General features: G+C 43.7%; 1 protein-coding gene across 1 annotated transcript; it reads left to right on the top strand.

Annotated features, from left to right (window-relative positions):
• The first annotated feature begins 923 nt into the window (after positions 1 to 923).
• Positions 924 to 20,943, top strand: ext2 (exostosin glycosyltransferase 2). The gene is made up of 15 exons (XM_008281359.1): positions 924 to 1,050; positions 1,853 to 2,195; positions 2,289 to 2,512; positions 2,896 to 2,985; positions 3,912 to 4,028; positions 4,260 to 4,455; positions 4,864 to 5,003; positions 5,092 to 5,185; positions 10,005 to 10,136; positions 13,446 to 13,635; positions 16,351 to 16,517; positions 17,190 to 17,333; positions 17,898 to 18,026; positions 18,683 to 18,765; positions 19,558 to 20,943. Exons 2-15 carry the CDS (start codon positions 1,881 to 1,883, stop codon positions 19,694 to 19,696), a joined length of 2,160 nt encoding a protein of 719 aa, XP_008279581.1. The 5' UTR covers positions 924 to 1,050; positions 1,853 to 1,880; the 3' UTR covers positions 19,697 to 20,943.
• Positions 20,944 to 20,952: the final 9 nt, after the last annotated feature.

Here is a 20,952-nt window from a genome sequence, read left to right as displayed (position 1 = left end):
GGTGAACCTGCCTTCACCCTGAGTCAGCTGGGATAGACTCCGCCCCCCATGACCCTGGTGAGGATTAAGGTGTAGAGATGATGGATGGATGGATGATGGATGGATGGCACTTTGGTAGTCAAGCATAAACACGTTTGGTCTTATTACATGACTGGACCCTTGATTTAGCCCTTTTCCATTTGTCTGCATTCACTGGCATAGATAATAGATCAGGTCATTAAGTCATAACAGACTACAACTTTGTCATCATAAAGCTAATTATAAAATCACCTTCCAGGGAAGGAAGCGTCTGGTGGAAACTTTACTTTGAGACATTTTAGTCAAAAACTTGCTACTTATATGTACGGTGCTGCTCTAACTCCAAATGCGACATACATTTTAGACGACACTTACAAAATCAGTTTTTTTTTAAAAAACAAACAAAAATGTAATCGTTGTCAATTAATTTAAAATTGATGGTCCTAAAACTTCTTCCCTCAAAAGTGCTCCTATAACTTTCTACATGTTACAGTAAAAGCTTTTATTTGTTGTTCAAACCGACCAATAATCCTTCACATGTCTTCTCGTGTAAAAAAAAGAAAAACAGTCTGTAAATGTAAATTCATATGAAAAGAACAGATTTTGTTTTGTCCAAATGTAGCTCAGAATATGTCAAAAACATTTCTTTACAATGTCATTCAAAGATTAGCAAGATCTCTGTCAGAAAGGGAATTATGTGGGATAAAAATGTGCATAATATTAACATTCAAGCATCGGATGACACAATCTGTAAGAGTACAGTCCTGTTCAAATCCGGGGCTCCCACCACCACACGACCCTGTGACAACCAGTACGTGTTCGCATGCATCACCGCCACTGGAGGGCAGAGCAGCGCCGATGTTCCAGATTCACAAACACACACACAAAGACGCGAAGAAGAGCGACTTCCGTTGGCGATGCTAACGTTAGCTTGACGCTAGGTTAGCATCAACGTTGTATTTCTAAGTGTAGCCTCCTTTCTAATCGTTGCCATGAATTAAGACCGAACTGGCCGTTCTGTTAAACGTCTGGGTGAGTATAAATGTAAACAAATAAATCGCCTTGTGTTTGGTTTTTAACGTGTTGTAGTGACGTTAGCGGGACAACTTAGCATGAATGTTTACACAGCTGGTTTAAGCTAACTGCTAGTTTACGTTAGCGGCTGTTCGTTTCCCAGTTAAACTCTGACACTTGGGCGTTGAAATTGAAGGTTATTTTAGCCTTGAGATGTTATTTTTTTCACGTTGTGGTCGATATGTTGACCTGGGAGAACTGGCACGGCGGATTTTATGATCAAAATTGACGTTATTTAGCTACGTGCTGTCTACAGCCAAGGGGTTGGAATCAGAATATGAACTCCTGGTTGTGTTCATTAACGTTACAGGCGATGGTTTTAACCCAAGTAGTGTGATTATGATGAAAATATTGGACGTTGTTTCTGTTCTACATGTTCAAAACTGGAGTTAGAAGGTGGTTTACAGAACATCAACATGTACAAACCTTTTGAAAACGAGAATGGAACATTAAAGGAACAAAATAAAACATTAGTAATAACAATCAATCATCAAATAGGATAACAGTAAAAATACTAATAGAAAAGAATACAAATTCATGCAAATACTAGTCTGTATATGTGGGTTTTTGGGAGCTTGGGGCTAAAACAGTACAAATACAGCCCCCCTTTGTTTTAGACCTGAACCATGGGACCGATAACAGAAATTAATCCTCTAGTCTGGGGGTCAAATAAGGGGTTTAAAGTTCTGACAGTAAACTTCACGTCTTATTGTCTGAGCGGTTCATGAAGTTGTGGTTGATCAGAAGTCTGTCTTTGCAGCGGCTGGTTGGACAGAGAGGTGTCAGACATGTATGCCTCGGGGAAGTACAGCTCCCGGGGTCCGGCCCTAATCCCGCGGATGAAAACCAAGCACCGCATCTACTACATCACCCTCTTCTCCGTGGTGCTGCTCGGACTAATCGCCACCGGGATGTTTCAGTTCTGGCCCCACTCCATTGAGTCTACAGCTGATTGGACCCTCGATAAACGCAGCGTCCACGACGCTCCTCTGATCCGGCTGCCCGTTTCCAGTCCGATACCTGAGCGGGGGGACCTCAGCTGTCGCATGCACACGTGTTTCGATGTATACAGATGTGGCTACAATCCTAAGAACAGAATAAAGGTAAACCGCCTCTCACAGCAACCTCCACGTCACTGAGCGCTGATATTTTGCAATTGTAGCTATGACTCATTTTTTGAATTTCTGGTTTTGTAGGTCTACATTTACCCTCTGCAGAGGTTTGTGGATGAGTTAGGAGTTCCAATCAGCAGCACTGGACTGTCTCGAGAATACAACGATCTGCTCAGCGCCATCTCGGACAGTGACTTTTACACCGACGACGTCACCAGGGCTTGTCTTTTCGTCCCGTCTATTGATGTGCTGAATCAGAACTCCCTGCGGATCAGAGAGACTGCCCAGGCGCTGGCGCTGCTACCCAGGTGAGTGTTTACTGTAGACCTACCTTTCAGTTTTGACCTTGTAGTAGAATTTACCTCTAACTAATTTGACTGCTCTTTATTAAACATTTCAATCCCCAAAAGATTTCAATGAAACATTTACTATATACTGTTCAGGTTAGGCATCTGATAATATATTGAATAATCAATAACATCCTAAAATGTCAGAAATACAGGTAATGCACACGTAAGACAGAAATGCCACAAGACCTTACTTTTAGCCGACATTAATTCATACCACTGTTTAATAAACAAACTTTTACACAGGTAATAAGAGAAGCTGCCTTTATTTAAATTTCAGGTTTTTAAGTAATACGTTACTGGATGTGTTATTCCAGCTCTAACCTCTGTTTGTGTTTCGGCAGATGGGATAAAGGGATGAATCACCTGCTTTTCAACATGTTACCTGGAGGCCCTCCTGACTACAACACCGCCTTAGACGTGCCCAGAGACAGGTAGTTAGCTGTTTTAATGGATTCATTATATTCTGAGTCACTGTGAAATCAAACATTACTAACAATGATTTAATTCTACGCCATCTTAGTACTGCTTGTTGGAATTGATTACATTGCTGGGTTGCTAGTTAAGGAGAAAAAGTTCAGCCTCATAGTTTTGTTGCATGAATCCCATTAACTGTAAAGCTGTGGTACCACTGGCGGCAGTTAACCTTAAAAATGAGGTGAAACAAATAGAATTTCCAAATCAAATTCAACTTCTATTCATCACACAAGCACGTTGTCAAGATTCCCGTTTCCAAAGTTTCCATCAGCAACTTGCCACTTGTAGGAACAAATAGTCCAAAAAATTATTTAATTCAGTTTCATGCAAACATGGATACCCACATTCATTCACATTCATCACTTGATGAAGACAAAAGAGCTATTTACAAGCAGGTGAAGATTAAATATTTTCCAGGGCCTTTGAGATGGTGTTTCAAATCTGGTTGCATTTACCAGCCGACAGCCGTGTGTCTCAAGATGTCCTGTAGGCTGGAGTGATGTTCAGGATGGAGGAGGTTGGGTTTATGAACACGCAGACTTGAGACTATGAACACTATCTTTAGCTGTAAGGAATTTCCTGGGCTCATCCAGCTGGAGTACATTTGGCACGGAGCCCCATCAGAACCAGGTGTGTGTGGCAGTCTGGTTCCACTTTATATTCACATCGCCTGAGAATAGAACAGAACACATTTCATCACCTGGTGGATCTATTAACCCGGCCGCTCCATCTGACTTCATATCTCACATCAGCTGGTCGCTAAAATGCTGACCTGAAGCAGAAGTATAACTTGATGAGTTTCTGTTTTGAGGTGATGTTTATGTGTCTGCAGAGGTTCCCATTGTGTGTACGCTTCGTTACAGTCCAGGTTCATTTGTTTCAGGGCGCTGCTGGCTGGAGGCGGTTTCTCTACGTGGACGTACAGGCAGGGTTATGATGTCAGCATCCCGGTTTACAGTCCCCTCTCTGCCGATGTGGAGCTGCCTGAGAAACAGCCGGGGTGAGCACATGTCGCACATTAGCTCTCATTATGGTGTTTGACGATTACATCATGTCCAAATTACTCTACAGAGTTTGTTCTTTTTTTGTACAGTCCTCAGTATTTACGATGGAACTCTAAATAAAATAAAAATAGCTGTAGATGATCAACATTCAAGTGTTGTTTAGGAAATGATTTATAGCCAACAATATAAGATGTCGGTTGACGTGTGTCGTGTCTCTCTTCGTCCAGGCCGCGGCGCTACTTCATCCTGTCTTCTCAAACCGCCATCCACCGCGAGTATCGTGCTGAACTGGAGCGCTTGAAGGAGGAAAACGGAGAAGCACTGCTCCTGCTTGACAAGTGCAGCAACCTCTCCCAGGGCGCCGCCTCCGCACGGAAACGGTGCTACAAGGGCCAGGTGTATGACTACCCGCAGATCCTGCAGGTGAGAGGCACAGCGACATAAAAACAATCAGCTGCACTCGTCTGAAGTTCAGTTACCAGTTGTTCTTGAATAACTTGACAAAAATTCCCATGACAAGTCCTAATACTGATACCAGAGCAGCCACTGCTTGTTATACAGTAGATAGGATGGATTCTTTATACATATTTGATCAGTGGACAATGTGGCTTCTGGAAACTAATCATTCTTGGGCCTTTACTAAGTACCTTTATGGGTGACAGAACACCTTTTTGCAAGGCAGAAATTAAAAACCAAGGAACCAAAACTGGAGCTAATGTACTATTTTGTGGCCTCAAATCCAAACTGATCAGTAAAGTTTGGTTTTGCTTTGTTTGTACGACGCTAAATCACGTGTCCCCTTCGCCGTTTCCTCCCAAAATGTCTCCACAGGAGTCTTCGTTCTGCGTGGTGTTGCGAGGAGCGCGTCTGGGTCAGGCTGCCCTCAGCGATGTGCTGCAGGCCGGCTGTGTCCCCGTCATCCTGGCTGACTCCTACATTCTGCCGTTCTCTGAAGTGCTCGACTGGAAAAGGTCTGGCTAAGTCTTCGAGCGGTGGGGAAAAATAAATGGTAGCCTGTCATTGTGAGTTTACTGATTTACTGTTTCTGTTTCACCGTAGGGCATCTGTGGTTATTCCCGAGGAGAAGCTGTCAGAGATGTACACCATCCTGAAGAGTATCCCTCACAGACAAGTTGAAGAAATGCAAAGACAGGTAACGGTCACGACGTTTAACTGAAGAGAAAATATTCCTGCAAACTCGTGCAAAACTGGAGTGCCCTACATTTGGTTGAAGTCTGAGATTGACGTGGTGGTCAGAGGTGCTGTCACTGGGTTTGGACCACTCACATGTCATGTCTGCAGGGCCTGCCTGGTCCCGAACCAGCCAACCAACCAGTCAGGTCTGTGGAAGCCAAAGCTAATTTTGTGTGATGTGCAAAAGACAGAAGTTTGGATGCCAGCCTCACTTTTTTGCAAGTTTGAATTTCCTCTTTTGCTCAGTTTAGATTGTAAAAGGCTTTCAGAAGACTCAGCTCTGTTGATTTTAGCTTCAGCGAAATGCACGGAAGACAGCTCGCTCTCTTTCCATTTGATATCTGCATTGAGCCACAATAAACAAAAGTCAAAGCAGCCATGAGAGAAGTGCACCAGTTCAGCTGCTCCTCATTCCCTTGTATCAACTCCAGTCCATTTACCAATTATACTGGCCAAACAGACATTTTAGGCCAAGGGCTCAGAGATGGGCTTGGGGTTGGATTACACCAGACAAGCTCAAAAACATGGCCTGCTCGTCAGGTTGTGGAGTTGGGAGGGGGCACTCTGTGTGGACGGCTCGGTGCTAGCTGGCTAACACAGGTCTGACATTGTTCTTCACTAGTCCTCTAGCTCAGTTCTCTGCACATGGACTGAGCTGGTTGCAGGTTTATTTTTGGCTGTGACATTTCTCTGCAGAAGTAATTTTACTGTGAATATCATGAAACTAATGGGCTCCAATTATGCAGGATTTTGTGGGCTGTTGGTCAAAGTCTGACTCTGAAACAACATTAACAGAATCACTATGAGCTGTCCCACTGGTAATAGTTACTGGGAAAAAAATCAGCAAGTGCTTCTTTTTATAAGACTTTTATTTTTTCCTCTAGAAAACGATGAATGATTGAAATCATAGGAACATAATGATAATCAGTGGTTCTAGATAGAATTTCTCATTTACATTCTAAGAAAGCCTGATTTGTACATCCCACTTAATCTGACTACAAACACTACACATTTTCAGGATAAACCGTCCAGTATTGCATCTAAAAACCTCACCGATCTCGTCCTAAAGCTGATGTAAGTTATTAATTTCGCCAGCAGAGGGCTCAGCAACCCTTGATTTCATAGTGGATCTACAGTACGTTCCCATGTGGTCTGACTTAAGCTGACAAATGTAAAAATAGGAGTGGACAATGCATACTTATCTCAAAGGAAATGCCATACGATGGACAACTTGCGTGCTTTGTTATTATACGTCTAGGTTGAGGCCTTGTCAGCATGAATTATAGTTGCTCGTTTTGTGAGTCAAAGGCCAAAAAAGTCATCACAAGAGCAGATCTTCTAAAGAACATTTACTGCAAAAATGGATCATTTTATGGGGAGACTGAAGCTGATTGGCTGAAGCTAGTTATGCTAATCATCTGTCAGTAGCAGTAAGTCTTCAAATTAGTAATCAGTGTTGTTCATTAGGTGTCTTTCTGGAAGGTTAATTGTGTAGTTTTTATTGGGTTTTTACTGTAGTGTATGTAATGAGTGGCACTAACGGGGCAGGGACCGAACATTTGGTTAACCTACGGAGCAGGTCTCGTCAGAGATCTGGTCAGATTGCACTCGACTACTGTTGAGCTTCTGTCAGCAGTCGGCGGACTCGGTTGAGACAGCAGAACTCATTTTCAAATTTGAGATGATGTAATAGCATCCATTTAGGCCACATTTTTAAAAGGCCACATACTAAACAGCTGTTCGATGTTAACAGTGCTCCGGCGAGGCTACTGAACCCGTGTTTGTGCACCGACTCCCACGAGCTCTGTTTGGGTCGGACCCTCAGAACAGGACACTATAGATGCTGATTAGAGTAACCCAGACAGACAAATCAATTAGAGTTTATAAGACGGGTTTACGGCAAAAGGTGCAGTTCAAACTACTCCTCGCCTTGGGGCTGAGCTTTAACTCGACCAGCAGCGTTTTCTGTTGGTCTGTTATTCATACCTGTCGTCCCAACTTGGTTAAAGTCTCCAGTGGCAGCAGCTGATCTATAGAATACGTCGAGTCATGCTCCTCCCCTCGCCCAATCTATTCTTTTTTTCTTACTTGCATCCCTTCACACAGAACAGAACCATCAGGACAGAGACAGGTGTCAGTGGCTTCTTGGTCGGTCAGTAATGTAATAACAGATTATTAATCTCGCCAATCCAGAGCTGCAAATTTGATCTCCTTGAACTTTTAACTGAGGCCCTCCATCGGATCCTTTTATCTTACGATCAGAAATGCACAAGCTATCAGAACTCCAAGGTAGATCTACAGCCTGCTGGTAATCAATTGAATTTCCCTTCTGGGATGAATAAAGTATTTTTCATTTCATTTCATCAGAGGAGGACGAGGCAGCATCCTGTGGTGTGCTTGTACATAGTAGAGCCATACAAACTGTGGTGTGACGACGAGGTAGTCGGTTATCTAGAAAACCAAGAGACTCCCGAGCACCAGGACCGTTTAATCCCACATGAAGCCTGCTGTTGAAGCAGCGGTATTTACTTTCGGTAGTCGAGACCCAAAGTCCTGCTGGTGCTTATTTTAGCCGTTCTAATACGGACTGATTTACACCAGTTATTTGTTATTAAGTCGTGAATGCGTGTGCACGTGTGTGTGAGCGCATGTGTGCAAATGTTTTGGTCACAGTTAAGAGTAAAGCGCTAATAAATCTCCAGCAAAACAATATTCCCAGTGAGCAGCTCGCACAATTGAAGCAGACTGGGTTTTACTGCTGGTTTTGATTATGTCAGAAACACTAATGATGGCCTGGTTCTGTCCACAGCTCAGTGGCTGCCAATTCTGCTCCATAGGTTTAATCATCTGTCAGGCACTTGACAACTTGCACTAAGTTAAACAAAGCGATGCAGACTCCTGTCAGCTGAACTCTTTCTGTTCTTCACTTGGACCTTCCTGGTTTTTTTTTTCTTTACAATTTTGAACAACAGAAGAGTGGGAGCTGCGGAGGAGCTCTTTAAACTAGAAGGAAATGAGAAGATTATCTGGTTTTAACCAAGCATTACCTCAGATGACTGTTACGTTTGACGTGCATTATGTCTCAGTATTTGCAGCAGGTTAATGGGTGTAATTATACATATTTTTTTAATGAGTGAAATGGTTAGCTCATGGGTTAAGTAGGTCAGACTTTCCGTATTGTTAATGCTACACATCTTGTTTTAGAACAAAGAGGAACAAAGTGTAGACTATAGGCTACATGCTGCAGTTGGAAGATGGAGTGCTTTTTTTTTTTCTTCCCCTCGCAGTGATGTCTGTTCTTCCCTGCCCATAAAAATTCCTGCAGGCGCTGGGAGAGGGTGGAGGGTGGTGGGATGGGCCCTCGGGCCAGCACAGTTTGCTTTCTGCCTCCTCCCGGTCGGAAAAGAAACTTTCATCACTGGCTGATTTATAGGCTGTTGGGATTCCCCCCTGAGATTAGAAAGTCTTTTTGGATTCTCCTCACCCCCTCTGCAAAAATAAATGCTGTTTTTGTGTTGTTGTACACCCCCGTCCCTCGTCCAATAAACGCACATTGTGATTCAGAGAACAGAAAGTCTTTGTTTAGCTTAGAGCACACGCGTTAGCCGCTAATATACGTCGTTGCATCCCGTCAGGAGGACGTGATTGAAATCTGTAGGTACCTGACAAATGCAACGCATCCATTATTCTACCTTAAAGCTGTGGAGGAACTGGTGGAGTGTCTGGTGGAGTGGTACCAGCATGCGCCCTCCTGGCAGGAGACAGTCTTGTTTGAAGCCTCATTAACTCTTATTGGGTTCTCTTTCCTCTGATCTGTCCCTCAAGCTTTCTCAATACTCACAGCTTCAGTTACCTCCAGTACACAGACTCAATGCACTGATATTGTTTTTATTTATGCCTGTAATCCTGGTTTTTAAATACTATGTAAAGTGAGTCATGAGTGAAGGTGGTTGGAGTTAAATGTTCCAGCATCCAGTGTGATAACATTAACATGTAGGTTAAGAGTTCACTTATCATAAAGTGTGCGTTTCAAAGCAGAGATGTGCTGAAGTAAAACAGGCACAGTCGAAAGAGATTTCATAGGTCTTCAGAAGAAGAGCTGTTGAAGGACACGAGGCTGGAGACAGCTGCGAGATTGTCTTTAAAGACTTGGACCGAGGGAGAAATATCTGGATTTTACAGTTGTGACATCACACGAGTATTATCTTCTGCAGCGGCTGCACTCTAGAACAAAAAAACTGGAATAACAAATAACTGTTTAAAGATATTAGCATCATGCCAACAGCTGAATAAAATCTCGTATTCAAGTTAAGGTCAATGATTGTCGTCCATGTAAACATTCTCTTTAGTGCAGGCATAAAAAGCAGAATCATTGTGTGTCCATGACGGTGTAACTCTGGAAGTGATAACAGGGTTTCTCACACCTGCGTGCAGCATGCGCTAAGAACCACATGATAGTCATTTTTGTTCAGTCAGTACAAACATGCGATGCTGCACCTCTGCTGTCTGTTTTGTTAAATATTCACTGCTCCTGTCTGTTTCGACTGTCTGCAGAAGCAGTGAGCTGGTTTATTTCTGTCTGAGACATTTCTCTGCTCAAGTAGTTCACTGTGAAGTTTGCCAAATAAATGGTATAGCCTTATACCAGATTCCTGTGCCGTTGGATAAACACACCAAAACTGGAATGTTGAACCTAAAATGTGTTTTGTGTTTGCTCTCTCTTGCACATTTTTGTCTGTTTGGATCCATTTTAAGTGCCTGTGTACTTGTGTCTATAGGCACGCTGGTTCTGGGAGGCCTACTTCAGCTCCATGAAGGCCATTGGCTTGACGACGCTCCAGATCATCAATGACCGCATCTACCCATACGCTGCACGCACCTACGAGCAGTGGAACAATCCACCTGTGGTGGTACGTGTTTGTGTACACTTTAAAAGTATTTCTGACTTTCAGCCACTGATCATTGTAATTATGATCCAGTGTTATCTTTCAGTTGTGTGTTGTTTTGCTATCACTGTACCCTGAAGGCCGTCCTCTTCCAACATCGTGTTCGATAATCAACACAGTCTTGTGCTGAGCTGCTCAGTTGTATTCCTACAAGTCTGAAATCTGAATGACACTCAGCCAGAATAGAGTTCTGGCCTTCCAGACGCTCCCAGTGCCACATAAGCTTTCAAATTCTCCTGTGCCTTGTAAATCGAAGCCTCTGTAGTAGAGTGACAGTGGATGCTTTCCCTCTTTCTGAAGCGCCACACAAGCAGCGCCTCGCAGTTTGGTATACACCCAGATAGCTCTGAGGCAGCCAGTTTGTGTCAGCAGTTCTGCAATAGGAGGATGCCTCCGCTGTGGTGAAAAATAAGTTCCTATATGTCTGAGTCATTGTGTTTGAAGAGCACGCTGGATGTGAAGAATGGTGTGTGTGTGTTTAGCATCCCTGCGGTTGTGGGAGTTTGTGGCTGTAGACATCTTGGCTGGGCGACCATCTCTCAGGAGTTGTTAATCAGCCCGGTCTGATCTGGAGTCTCCTCCATCCTCCGCCTGTGGGATAGAGGCGTGTGCATGTCAGCATGTGTGTAGATGCATACTAATGCCTTTGGATCTGTCAAACGTCTGCAAGGATCCCAGTTTGAGTAGATCCACTAAAATAGTGAGATTTGAGAGGTGGCACTGGCAGTGAGTGTGTAAACAAGCAGCCCTCTGGAGGCTGTTTTTGATGCTTGTCATTTCCACCTATAGTTATTCAGGAGTAACGGGTGGAGCAGCTGCTCTCTCCAGACTACCGCTGACTGCTTTACTCTGAGCAGGTAGCTTGTAATCCAAAGCTACACTTGACATTGCCCGCTTACGTCAAAGCGTGTTTTCAGAGTGTCCAAAGCCCGGCCCGATCTATCAGCATTACTCTGGGCTGAAAGTTTGTCCAGACCCTGAGGAGGTTAATTGTGTCAGGCTACAGACCTTTGGCCATTCCTGCCTCAGATGGGAGATGAAGTGTTTTGTCGATGGATCCAGTGAATGGATGGTGAGAAGAACTTGCACACAGCACTAAATAAATCAGGCAGACATTTTACCCCCCTCTCCTCCTATAGTCTTAAGGGTGGTAATTGAAAGCACATTGCCCAGGACTGCTGGTGCCTTTGGAGAGGGGGTTTCAGAAAAAGGGGGACAAGCTGCTTTTTGTTTGGGGCTTTTAGGTAGGGGGTATGCTTGTAAGGTTTATACATTACAAGAACTGAGGCATCTCAGACTTTCAAATTTGCCAGAGTTTACGACGTTTTTGTGGCAATTGATCGCTATCTCGCTTAGAAGTTGCAGCACTCTCTGATTTGGGCACTTTTGTTTTAGCTGAATATAAGATGTGACAGAAAGAACTGGTTTGAGGTTGAATTGCTGACTTGCGGCTGCATATTGAAGGTGTTTACATTCACACGTGATTAACTATTTACTGTGAAATTTATTAGACGGAATCGCTCAAGGCTAAAAGCGGTAAAGAGTCCGGCACCGTTCCCCCACTACGGTTACTGAAATAGGCTTAAAACTGAGAGTCAGTTTCTCCTGGAGTCCAATTAGCTGACAAAATAATAATAATTAAAAAAACACACAACACTATCCAAATACAAAAGATGTTGTGTTGCAGCTTCAGCACCTTGAAAGATGAGCATTAATCTGCCACCGTGTCCCTTAATATGTGTTGCTAGTGGTAGTATGAACACCAGTAATGCTTATATATGTGATTAAAGTTAAATGCACAACTGTTTCTGGGCTTCAGCAGGAATCTAGAGACGCACTAGAAGCACGCTGTAAACACTGAGCAGCTCTTTGTTATATCTCGTTCCTAATCTCTGCACCTTTTAGGGCGTCTATGGTTTGGGAAGAACCACTTAAGCAGTTCAAATAACCAAATAAAATTCTTCTTTTTAGTGCAAATACAACGTCGGAAAAAAACCCCAAAGCAGCTCCTTTAGATCCGCTGGCGACACATCAAGCTGTGGCTTTCTTTTCATCTAATTTATTCTGTTTGACAAATGACTTAAGTGGTCTCTGCGTCTTTTATTCCGTCTTAATGCATCTTCGCTGCGTGTATGTGTTAGGTTAATTATTTCCCCCTCTTTTTGTATGACAATGTGAGAACAACCACGAGGAAGTTTCCACTTGCCAGTAAAGTGCGTTTTTATTGGCGGCGGAGCGACTGATGTTGTGCAAAAGGCAGCGACTGTGTCTCTGTTGACGGTCGTGTGTTGATGCTGTGGAAGGAGCCACATAATCACTCTGCGGCCACCTGGGACCAGAGGAGACACGGGCTTTATGTGGACTTCAAGAAGCCCACAGATTTACTGCGTTAGATGTGCTCGCTTTGCCCTCCTCGCGCTGATTGTCACTGTAACCAGGGTGGAACGTTTTCAGAGCCTTTGATGAAGTTTATCGGGACTAAACCCTGATGCTCCTGTGTTAGCTGGTGCGTGTCGTGAACTGCTTCTTTTTCTGGTGTTACTGTCGTCTAAATGACTGTTTTTTTTACCTTTTGAAGTTTAGCATTAGCTGCACACACCATCAGAAAGCTCTCCCGTGGCTTCCTTCCTTTAACAGTGTCATTTGATCTAACCTGGAGTCAGTGCGACTCCCAGGATTTACAGGCCGCTTTAAAAGGGCGCAATGAAAGAAAAGCCAAGTTCCACGCTGACGACAGACGGCCACAAGTCACAACCTGGCAAACTCTCCTCTTTCACTGTTCCCCACTTCCACCCCTCCTCCTCTCCGTCCCACCCTCATTTTCCTGCTTCCCACAAGAGCTTCTCTGGTCATAATAGCATCTCAGCAGACGGAGGAGGGGAGCCAACCTGTCTTGTTTTCAGACTCCTCCGTGACCTTCCTCGTCCTTTCGTGCTGCTGCTTCTATCAGGTTTGTTTGGCACTCTGGCTGGAAGCTTTTGGCGTTCGATGCTCTGCTTCTGTTCGCCCCTGAGAGTCATTATTGGACGATTCTTTCTCCATTATAAAAAGCAGAAAATCATCTGGAAATTACTGCAGGTGACCTCACTGTCCAGCGAAGCAGCGTGCATTAAATCATGGAAACCCTGACAGATGAGGCTGACACGATACATGAGGCGAGCTCCACAGTAGCTCTGCTCTGGAACTTAAGAAACAGACTGAGTGATAAAGCATAAAAAGTGTTGTTTCTGACCATAACGCCTTGTGTTTGTCTTTGTTTCCTGTCCTGTGCAGAAGTGGTCCAGTGTGAACAGCCCTCTGTTCCTGCCTCTGATCCCACCACGAGCTCCAGGGTTCACCGCAGTGGTGCTGACCTACGATCGCGTTGAGAGTCTGTTCCGGGTCATAACGGAGATCTCCAAGGTGCCGAGCTTGGCAAAGCTGCTGGTGGTGTGGAATAACCAGAACAAGAGTCCTCCTGAAGGTAAGTGGGAGGGTTTCTGGTCAAAATGGGGAAGCTCACAAAGCTTTCCAAAGACATGTAAACATCTAGTTGATTAAAGTCAGACTAGTGATCACTGACAGTTCGATGTTCTCCCCTGATTGATCATTTTAGCCCCAACGAGCCTTGATTTCAGTTCTAACATCATGTAACGTTGAGTGATTTATTAATTTGAACCCACAAATGAGTCCCTCTTCCTCCCTGACAGCTGCCAGGTTGACAGTTAAAGCTGTGACACACATACAGGAGACTTAATGCGCTGGTACCAGTAAGAGATGTTAATGGGTCCCAGTACTGACTTACCAGCAGTACTCTGTTTCATTATAATTTTTGTCATTACCCGTCTTGTACTCAAACAAGACTTCAGCGCATGTCGTCCAGCAGAGATTTGTCATAGTAAGCTCTAATTAGTTGTTATTTATTGCACCGTGCGCTCTAATTAGTTGCCCTAATATGGCAGTTCAGTATAAAACAGTTAATCGTACCTTATCCCACTGACAGCTCGCCTCAGATTAAGACCGTTTCTTAACCAAGAATTAAACTTGTCCTGCTGTTGTAAGAGTTGGCTAATGTAATGAAGAAGTGAGGGAACTTTGAAGTGCTCCCTCATGGCTGAGAGTTGCCTTTTCATTAGAGGCATCAGCGGCGCCTGGCTGGAGCTTTGTGTCCCATAAGAATTAACAAGGGGCCATTGACGGGTCAGGCTCATGGGGCTCGGGCCAACATGAAGGCAGGTTTCTTCCCCGTTCACACCAAGCCAGAGCCTCATGTGTTTACAGCCTCCCGTGTTTTCTTTTAGGAACATGCTGGCCAAGTAATGTTTTTTTTCATTACTGCTTTTTTATTTTTGGGGCTGAAACACATGTTTTGTTCAAACATAAATGACTTTATGTCCTCGTTGTCTTGACTCTTGTGTGTTTTTAGATGTGCAGCAGAGACGAGCTGCCACTCAGCTACGATGACATGCATGAAAACCGTCGCTTGTTTTTCACATCATGACATTTAGTTTTGTTGAATACAGTTTAAGAAGTCACAGCGTCTTACAGCCCATACGAGGTGGGGCTAGCGTGTTATGAATTCATATCATAGCCTATGATTCCCTCACTCTGACTCTTTCCAACTCTGGAAATAAAAAGGAATGACAGCAACATAGAGAGTGAAAGAAGAAACTCTGGGCATTTAACATAGCAGTTTTCCTGACAATAGCTTTTGACAGGAGACCTCAGACGTGGTTAGACGGACCTGGAACTCCTTTTATAGGCTGCCAGGCCCCAGTTACTCTATTAATGAGGGGACACAGGCTGTGTGATCTGTCTGTACCATAGTCTGTGCCATGGACACTGCCCAAGATCTTTGAAACGCTCCCCTGAGAAAACACTTTGTTGATCTGCCTCATGAAGAATCGGAGTGTGGTTAGATTTGCACGTGCTTGAGGTTAGCGTAGCGATACGAGTCAGTGAGTGAAGTTAAACTTCCAGAGCGTTATTTTCCACTGCCAGTGTGGATTTCAAAATCTCCGTCAGCGGTAGATGACATCATACTTCCTTCTGACACTGATATCACTGTCTTCAGCTACAGTTTGAAAATAGTGTTTTAGAGAAACAGTGTGTTGATGTGCGTGTCTTTTATAGGGCTGCAACTAACAACAACGTTCTGTTATTTAATTTTTGATTTTCGTTTTCTTACTGAATTGAATGCGTGGTCCGTGAAAGATGTCCATCACATTTACCCAGAGTCCACTGTGACGTCTTCAGATAGCTTTTTGTGTGACCAGTCTTACTATCATCTAAAAACATCATCAGCAGATTTTCTCTTTTGTTCGTGAACATGAAAAACAGCCAAAACATTTCACTGGTCTGCACCCATTTTGGTGTCAAAGTTCTCTGAGCTGATTTTGGACCATTGAAATGAGCTGAATCCAAACATTACACTGGTTTTCCTCAATGAGGTCAACATGTTGATTTGTCGCCACGTGCACTTTTTTTTTGTTTTGTTTACATTTTTGTGCACATGTGCAGGTATCTATGCTTTGTACAAAATCATACAAAATTCTTTTTCTGTTTCCTGAAATTCTGAAACCTTCACAAGTTGATGCTCTAAATATTTGCAGGTGAATTAAACTTAGATGGAAAGTTTAGCCCCTGGTTTATGAACAACACAACAGAGTCACGTGATTTTATCTGAGTGAACACCACCGGATGGTGTGATCATAATTCTAGTTGCAGTTTATGATAGTTTTCTCTGCTTCAGTATTGTTTTATATTTAGCGTTCTTTCCCTCAGTACATACATTGAAAACAAACGGCTTCGGCCTGAAGGGCGTAGAAATACGCCTGATGTCTTCTGCTACATTGCTCTTGTTCCAAACAGACACCCGCTCACCAACTTCATAAAACCTGCTTTTCATGCTTATTTTAGCATGAAGCTAATCGCTAATGTCAAACAATGTAATCGATTTAGTGGCAAAATCGATTTTTGTTAAAATCGAGTTGGCATAAAAACCTGACCTGATACAGGAAAGCTGATGACATTTTTGGATTCAGGGTTACAAAAACGTCCAAAATCAGTTAAAAAATCCTGGACACCTTCAAAGAAATCTTGTTTTATAACCCAGCGTTTTCTGTTCACTGATTATTGACGAGAGAGTTTCAAAGCTGCTTTTGTATGAAACTAGAAATGTGTTTTTTCCTCCCGGCAGAGTCTCTTTGGCCGAAGATCGGCGTCCCTCTCAAAGTTGTGCGAACCAAAGAGAACAAGCTGAGCAACCGTTTCTTCCCCTATGACGAGATCGAGACCGAAGCTGTGCTCGCCATCGACGATGACATCATCATGCTGACATCTGATGAGCTGCAGTTTGGCTACGAGGTGAGAGAACGAAGAAGAAGAAAAACCAACATAATCTAACCATCCTTCCCCTGATGGCAGGTATTACAGGGAACCACTTCAAGTTGATCCCACAGTTTAAAGTCATTCAGGGGGATTACAGTCTGGTTCTCTCTGCTGGACGTGTTTGATGTGTGAAGAACGATGACAGGTCTGGAGCTGATGCTTTCCATTCCTACATACCTGTCCAGCCCGACTGCGCTGGGCACGCTCACCTGAATCCATTTAGAAGCCATTTAATAAAATTGTGCTCAATTGAGGGGTAATTACGTGGTGTTACGGGCAGGATAGAGGAGCTGTCTGTCTGATTGGTGATGGGGTTTCTGGCTTTCAGGGCCAGGATCAGATTGGCTGCTGGTGCCAGGCCCATTGACACCAGCAGTCTGTCCAGAATTCAGCTACTCAAAGTAATTTTCTGTCTGAAAGTATTTTGTTCTGTAATTTGTTTTTCCAGTGTTTGACTCTGAGTTGTGTCTTTTGGCTCAGAAATAAAGGATCAGACTGCGTTATTTTATTCCAAATTTAAGCATTTAAGATTGAAACTCATTCTGAACTCTGGGACTTGGTCTCCATCACTCATCTTTTACTGTAATCCATCAATGCTTTGCTTCACTTGAGCCGAATGTGTCAGACGATCTGTCTTCTGTCCTGCAGGTATGGAGAGAGTTCCCAGACAGGCTGGTGGGCTACCCAGGGCGGCTGCACCTCTGGGACCATGAGATGGGGAAGTGGAAGTACGAGTCGGAGTGGACCAACGAGGTGTCCATGGTTCTGACTGGAGCTGCCTTCTACCACAAGGTGACCTGAGAAGGGCTGGCTGACTGCTTGAGCTCTTCCTCTGTCTCTTTGTCAAGACATTTCTCTTTGAGCTGCTGGTTGTACTTTGCATGAGCAGGAATGCAGAGAACTTGTTTTAGAGAAGACATTATCGATTAAGGGCTGCAAGGTGGTTAGCACCATGGCCTCACAGCTAGAAGGTCGCCGGTTCACGTCCCGGTGAGGACACCCGGGATCTTTCTGTGTGGAGTCTCCATGTTCTCCCCATGCAGCGTGGGTTCTCTCCGGGTTCTCCGGCTTCCTCCCACAGTCCAGAAACATGCTGAGGTTAATTGGTGATTGTAAATTGTCCGTAGGTGTGAATGTGAGTGTGCTTGGTTGTCTGTCTCTAAGTGTAGCCCTGTGATAGACTGGTTACCTGTCCAGGTGAACCTGCCTTCACCCTGAGTCAGCTGGGATAGGCTCCAGCCCGCCAAGGATTAAGCGGTGGATAGATAATGGATGGATGGTTCCTCCTACATACTCATAGGTCTCTATGTTAAACTGTCTGCATTACTCAATGTTGTAAACGTGTGTCTGTTCCAGTACTTCAACTATTTGTACACGTACAAGATGCCAGGAGACATCAAGAACTGGGTGGATGCTCACATGAACTGTGAAGATATTGCGATGAACTTCCTGGTGGCGAACATCACCGGCAAAGCCCCCATAAAGGTACGTTCACAGCCCTGGCTGATTTAGAGCTTTCAGTGGGAGGCTGCGGCCCGACATAGCAGAGCTGCATCTCTGGGTCTGATCAGCTGTCACCCTTCAACATCGCTGCCTCTCCCCCGCCCCATCACACTGACTGTGCCCAGGTGCAGGGGCCCTGAGCTCGAGCTCGACCTTAACCTCCCTTATCTGGGTGTCACTCACCGGCACTCCCCCTCTGAGTGTGTTTTCTTACGCTCACTGGGACTCACGCACACCCTGCCGTCAAATCACAGGCTGCACGCTTCCCTACTGCTGCTGCACCCGGCGTCCCACCTCCCACCACATCTCCAACAGGTTCCCTCAGCAAACACTCAGCGTCCTCGGCCAGCCCTGTCTGTCCTCCCTCCTCTGTGTGTCTTTCATTTTCTTCTACAAACACATTTACAGGTTCAGAGCGCTCACTGCTGTTGATAAAGGTTCCACTGAGGAACGCCGTTCATCATCTCATTCTCACTCCACTGAGGAGCATTAGGACATTTTTCAATGTGTTGTCTTTTACAAACCTTCTTATAGGATGTGACAGACTCATTTCATCAGACTGGTTTATTACCTTCTGTCTGTGCTGTCGAGGTTTAACAACACGGTGACCGTACTGGTGTGACTCTGCTTCTGTTCAGGTGACCCCGAGGAAGAAGTTCAAGTGCCCCGAATGTACAGCAATCGATGGACTGTCCCTGGATCAGACGCACATGGTGGAGAGGTAAGGAGGTTTGTCTGGCGAAGGGTGGCTGAAGTGAGCTCAGTAGAATCTGTTTAGTTCTTTATCTGTGTGCTAACAGACCGTAGCAGGAAATGTCAAGCACACGTATCTCCCCCCTTAAATTACCTGATAGTGTTTTCAATATTACTGTTTTTAAACTCTTTTTATTATTTTCAAAAGTCCTAAATCGAGGGCTGTATTAGTATTTATTTATAGCAATAAAAACAAATTCAAACTACATTTATTTGCATTTTCGAAAAAAATTATTTGAAAAAAGCATGATTGTCAACCTGCTGTTTATTACAGCACATCTGTAATAAACAGCAGGTTTACAGGTTTGTTTCTTCTACACTGGTGCATATATAGCAACAGTGCATTTGCATTTTCTCCCTCCTTTCTTTTCTCTTCCTGCTACTACAGACTTTATCTGCTCAGCCTGGTTTACAGCCGACTACAGCAAACAGGAACAAACACAAACAATGACATAAAACTCAATTCAAAGCAGTCTGTTCATTTTAAAACATCAGGTTATAAAATATACAAAAAGAAAGTCTCATTATTATCTGCAGTCACTGAAGTAAAGTTGGACACAGACGGGTTTAGAAAACTGCGTGAAAATAACTCGTCAGAGAACGTATATAAAACGTAGAAATGATAAACGAGATGTCTTTGGAGGAGATGGGAACCTTTGAATACAAATAACAGAAATGTAAATAACCTCTACATACTGTACATAACATACTAACATTAAGTAAATGTACATGAAGTAAACGATGGTTTCTTCACCTGTAGATCTGAGTGCATCAACAAGTTTGCGTCGGTTTTTGGAACCATGCCTCTGAAGGTGGTGGAGCACCGCGCAGACCCGGTGCTCTACAAAGACGACTTTCCAGAGAAGCTCAAGAGCTTCCCCAACATCGGCAGCCTGTGAGCCGCCGTCACACGTGTCTGGGCCTCCTCACTGCCTCAGCACTTCAACACTTGTCACCAACATTGTCTTCTTACATCAAGATGTCAGTATTCAGACTATTCAGCGGTACACGTGCGCTCTCCGTTCAAGTGACTTCCTGGAGATTTTGTTGAATTTGATGAGAGCAGTTTCTTTATTTGGCTCAAAGTTTACTGTCAAACATTTACCGATACCAGCTGGTGAGTGATGACGTGCTGCTGAGGGTCACGCCGGGTCTGGGACGTGATGGACAGGCCGACTGACTGGAGGCTTGTGGTCCGTCACCGTTGCTGTCTCGGAGCTGGAAGCCGTGGGCTCCAGCTGCTCTGGGATCAGCGTATACAGTGTATATATTCGTATTTCGCAGCAGTGCTGTATGATAGTTATAATTTATGATGCTCCAACTAGAATTTTATTTTCTTCTTCTTCTTTTTTTTTCCTCTTTCCAGAAGCTGACAGGAACTATTTTAGCTGTACTATATGAAAAGAAAGAAGTAATGAAGATGTACCTTAGATGATATATAGGAAATAGGCAATGACTCTATTTAGGCTTTTCTAGTGCTTAACTGAATGTGATCAGATGATGTACAGTAAATATGTTCTGTTCTACGCAATCAGATCGGACCATCAGACAAAGCTGGTACCATAAATCTAATATTTAGAGTGAGTAACTGCTGATTTTAAAAAGTGATGCTGAGCTACTGGAACATCTTGAATTGTAATTTTATACTGCCTGACCAAGCCTTTCCTTGTATTTATATATAAATATAAATATATCTATATCTATATATAAGAAAAGCTTATTGAAGCATCCACAAAGTCGTTTTATGTGTTTGGACAATACGTAAGAAAACAAAGCAGTAATGAATTAATTGTTTGCCATATATCTGCGGACACACTGTGTAGTGCTATAGACAATTCCAAAGTCCACATTTTTCAAGACCGGTGCTGTGGATGTTTTTTTTTATATTTTTCCATTTGACCTGTTGTCTGTTTATTTTTGTGCTTTTCATTCATCGTAGTCCCAGATCCAGTATTTCTGCTGTAACACAGAACGGTGCAGTCTTCAACATGTCATCATTGCCTTGTGCTGTTTTTATTTGCCTTTTTTAATGTTTTCACAAGGACAGTGACATTATTTCTTTTTTTTTTTTTTGGACTGACTTTATGCATCCCCGTGTATATATGACTTTGTAATACATGATAAGTAAAGACCACACTAACATGTCTCAGGGTTT

Source organism: Stegastes partitus, unplaced genomic scaffold (assembly GCF_000690725.1).
Source record: "Stegastes partitus isolate 25-593 unplaced genomic scaffold, Stegastes_partitus-1.0.2 Scaffold232, whole genome shotgun sequence".
Lineage (NCBI taxonomy): Eukaryota > Metazoa > Chordata > Actinopteri > Pomacentridae > Stegastes > Stegastes partitus.
The sequence above is the reverse complement of the archived record's forward strand: the minus strand, read 5'-3'. Positions and strand labels throughout refer to the sequence as shown.

Bases quoted from the DNA above. Each gene is read 5' to 3' on its own strand.
- ext2 (XM_008281359.1), top strand. From the start codon at position 1,881: ATGTATGCCTCGGGGAAGTACAGCTCCCGGGGTCCGGCCCTAATCCCG. The intron at 2,986-3,911 runs GTAGTTAGCTGT...CATTTGTTTCAG, and splicing joins TTAGACGTGCCCAGAGACAG to GGCGCTGCTGGCTGGAGGCG. The intron at 5,004-5,091 runs GTCTGGCTAAGT...GTTTCACCGTAG, and splicing joins GAAGTGCTCGACTGGAAAAG to GGCATCTGTGGTTATTCCCG.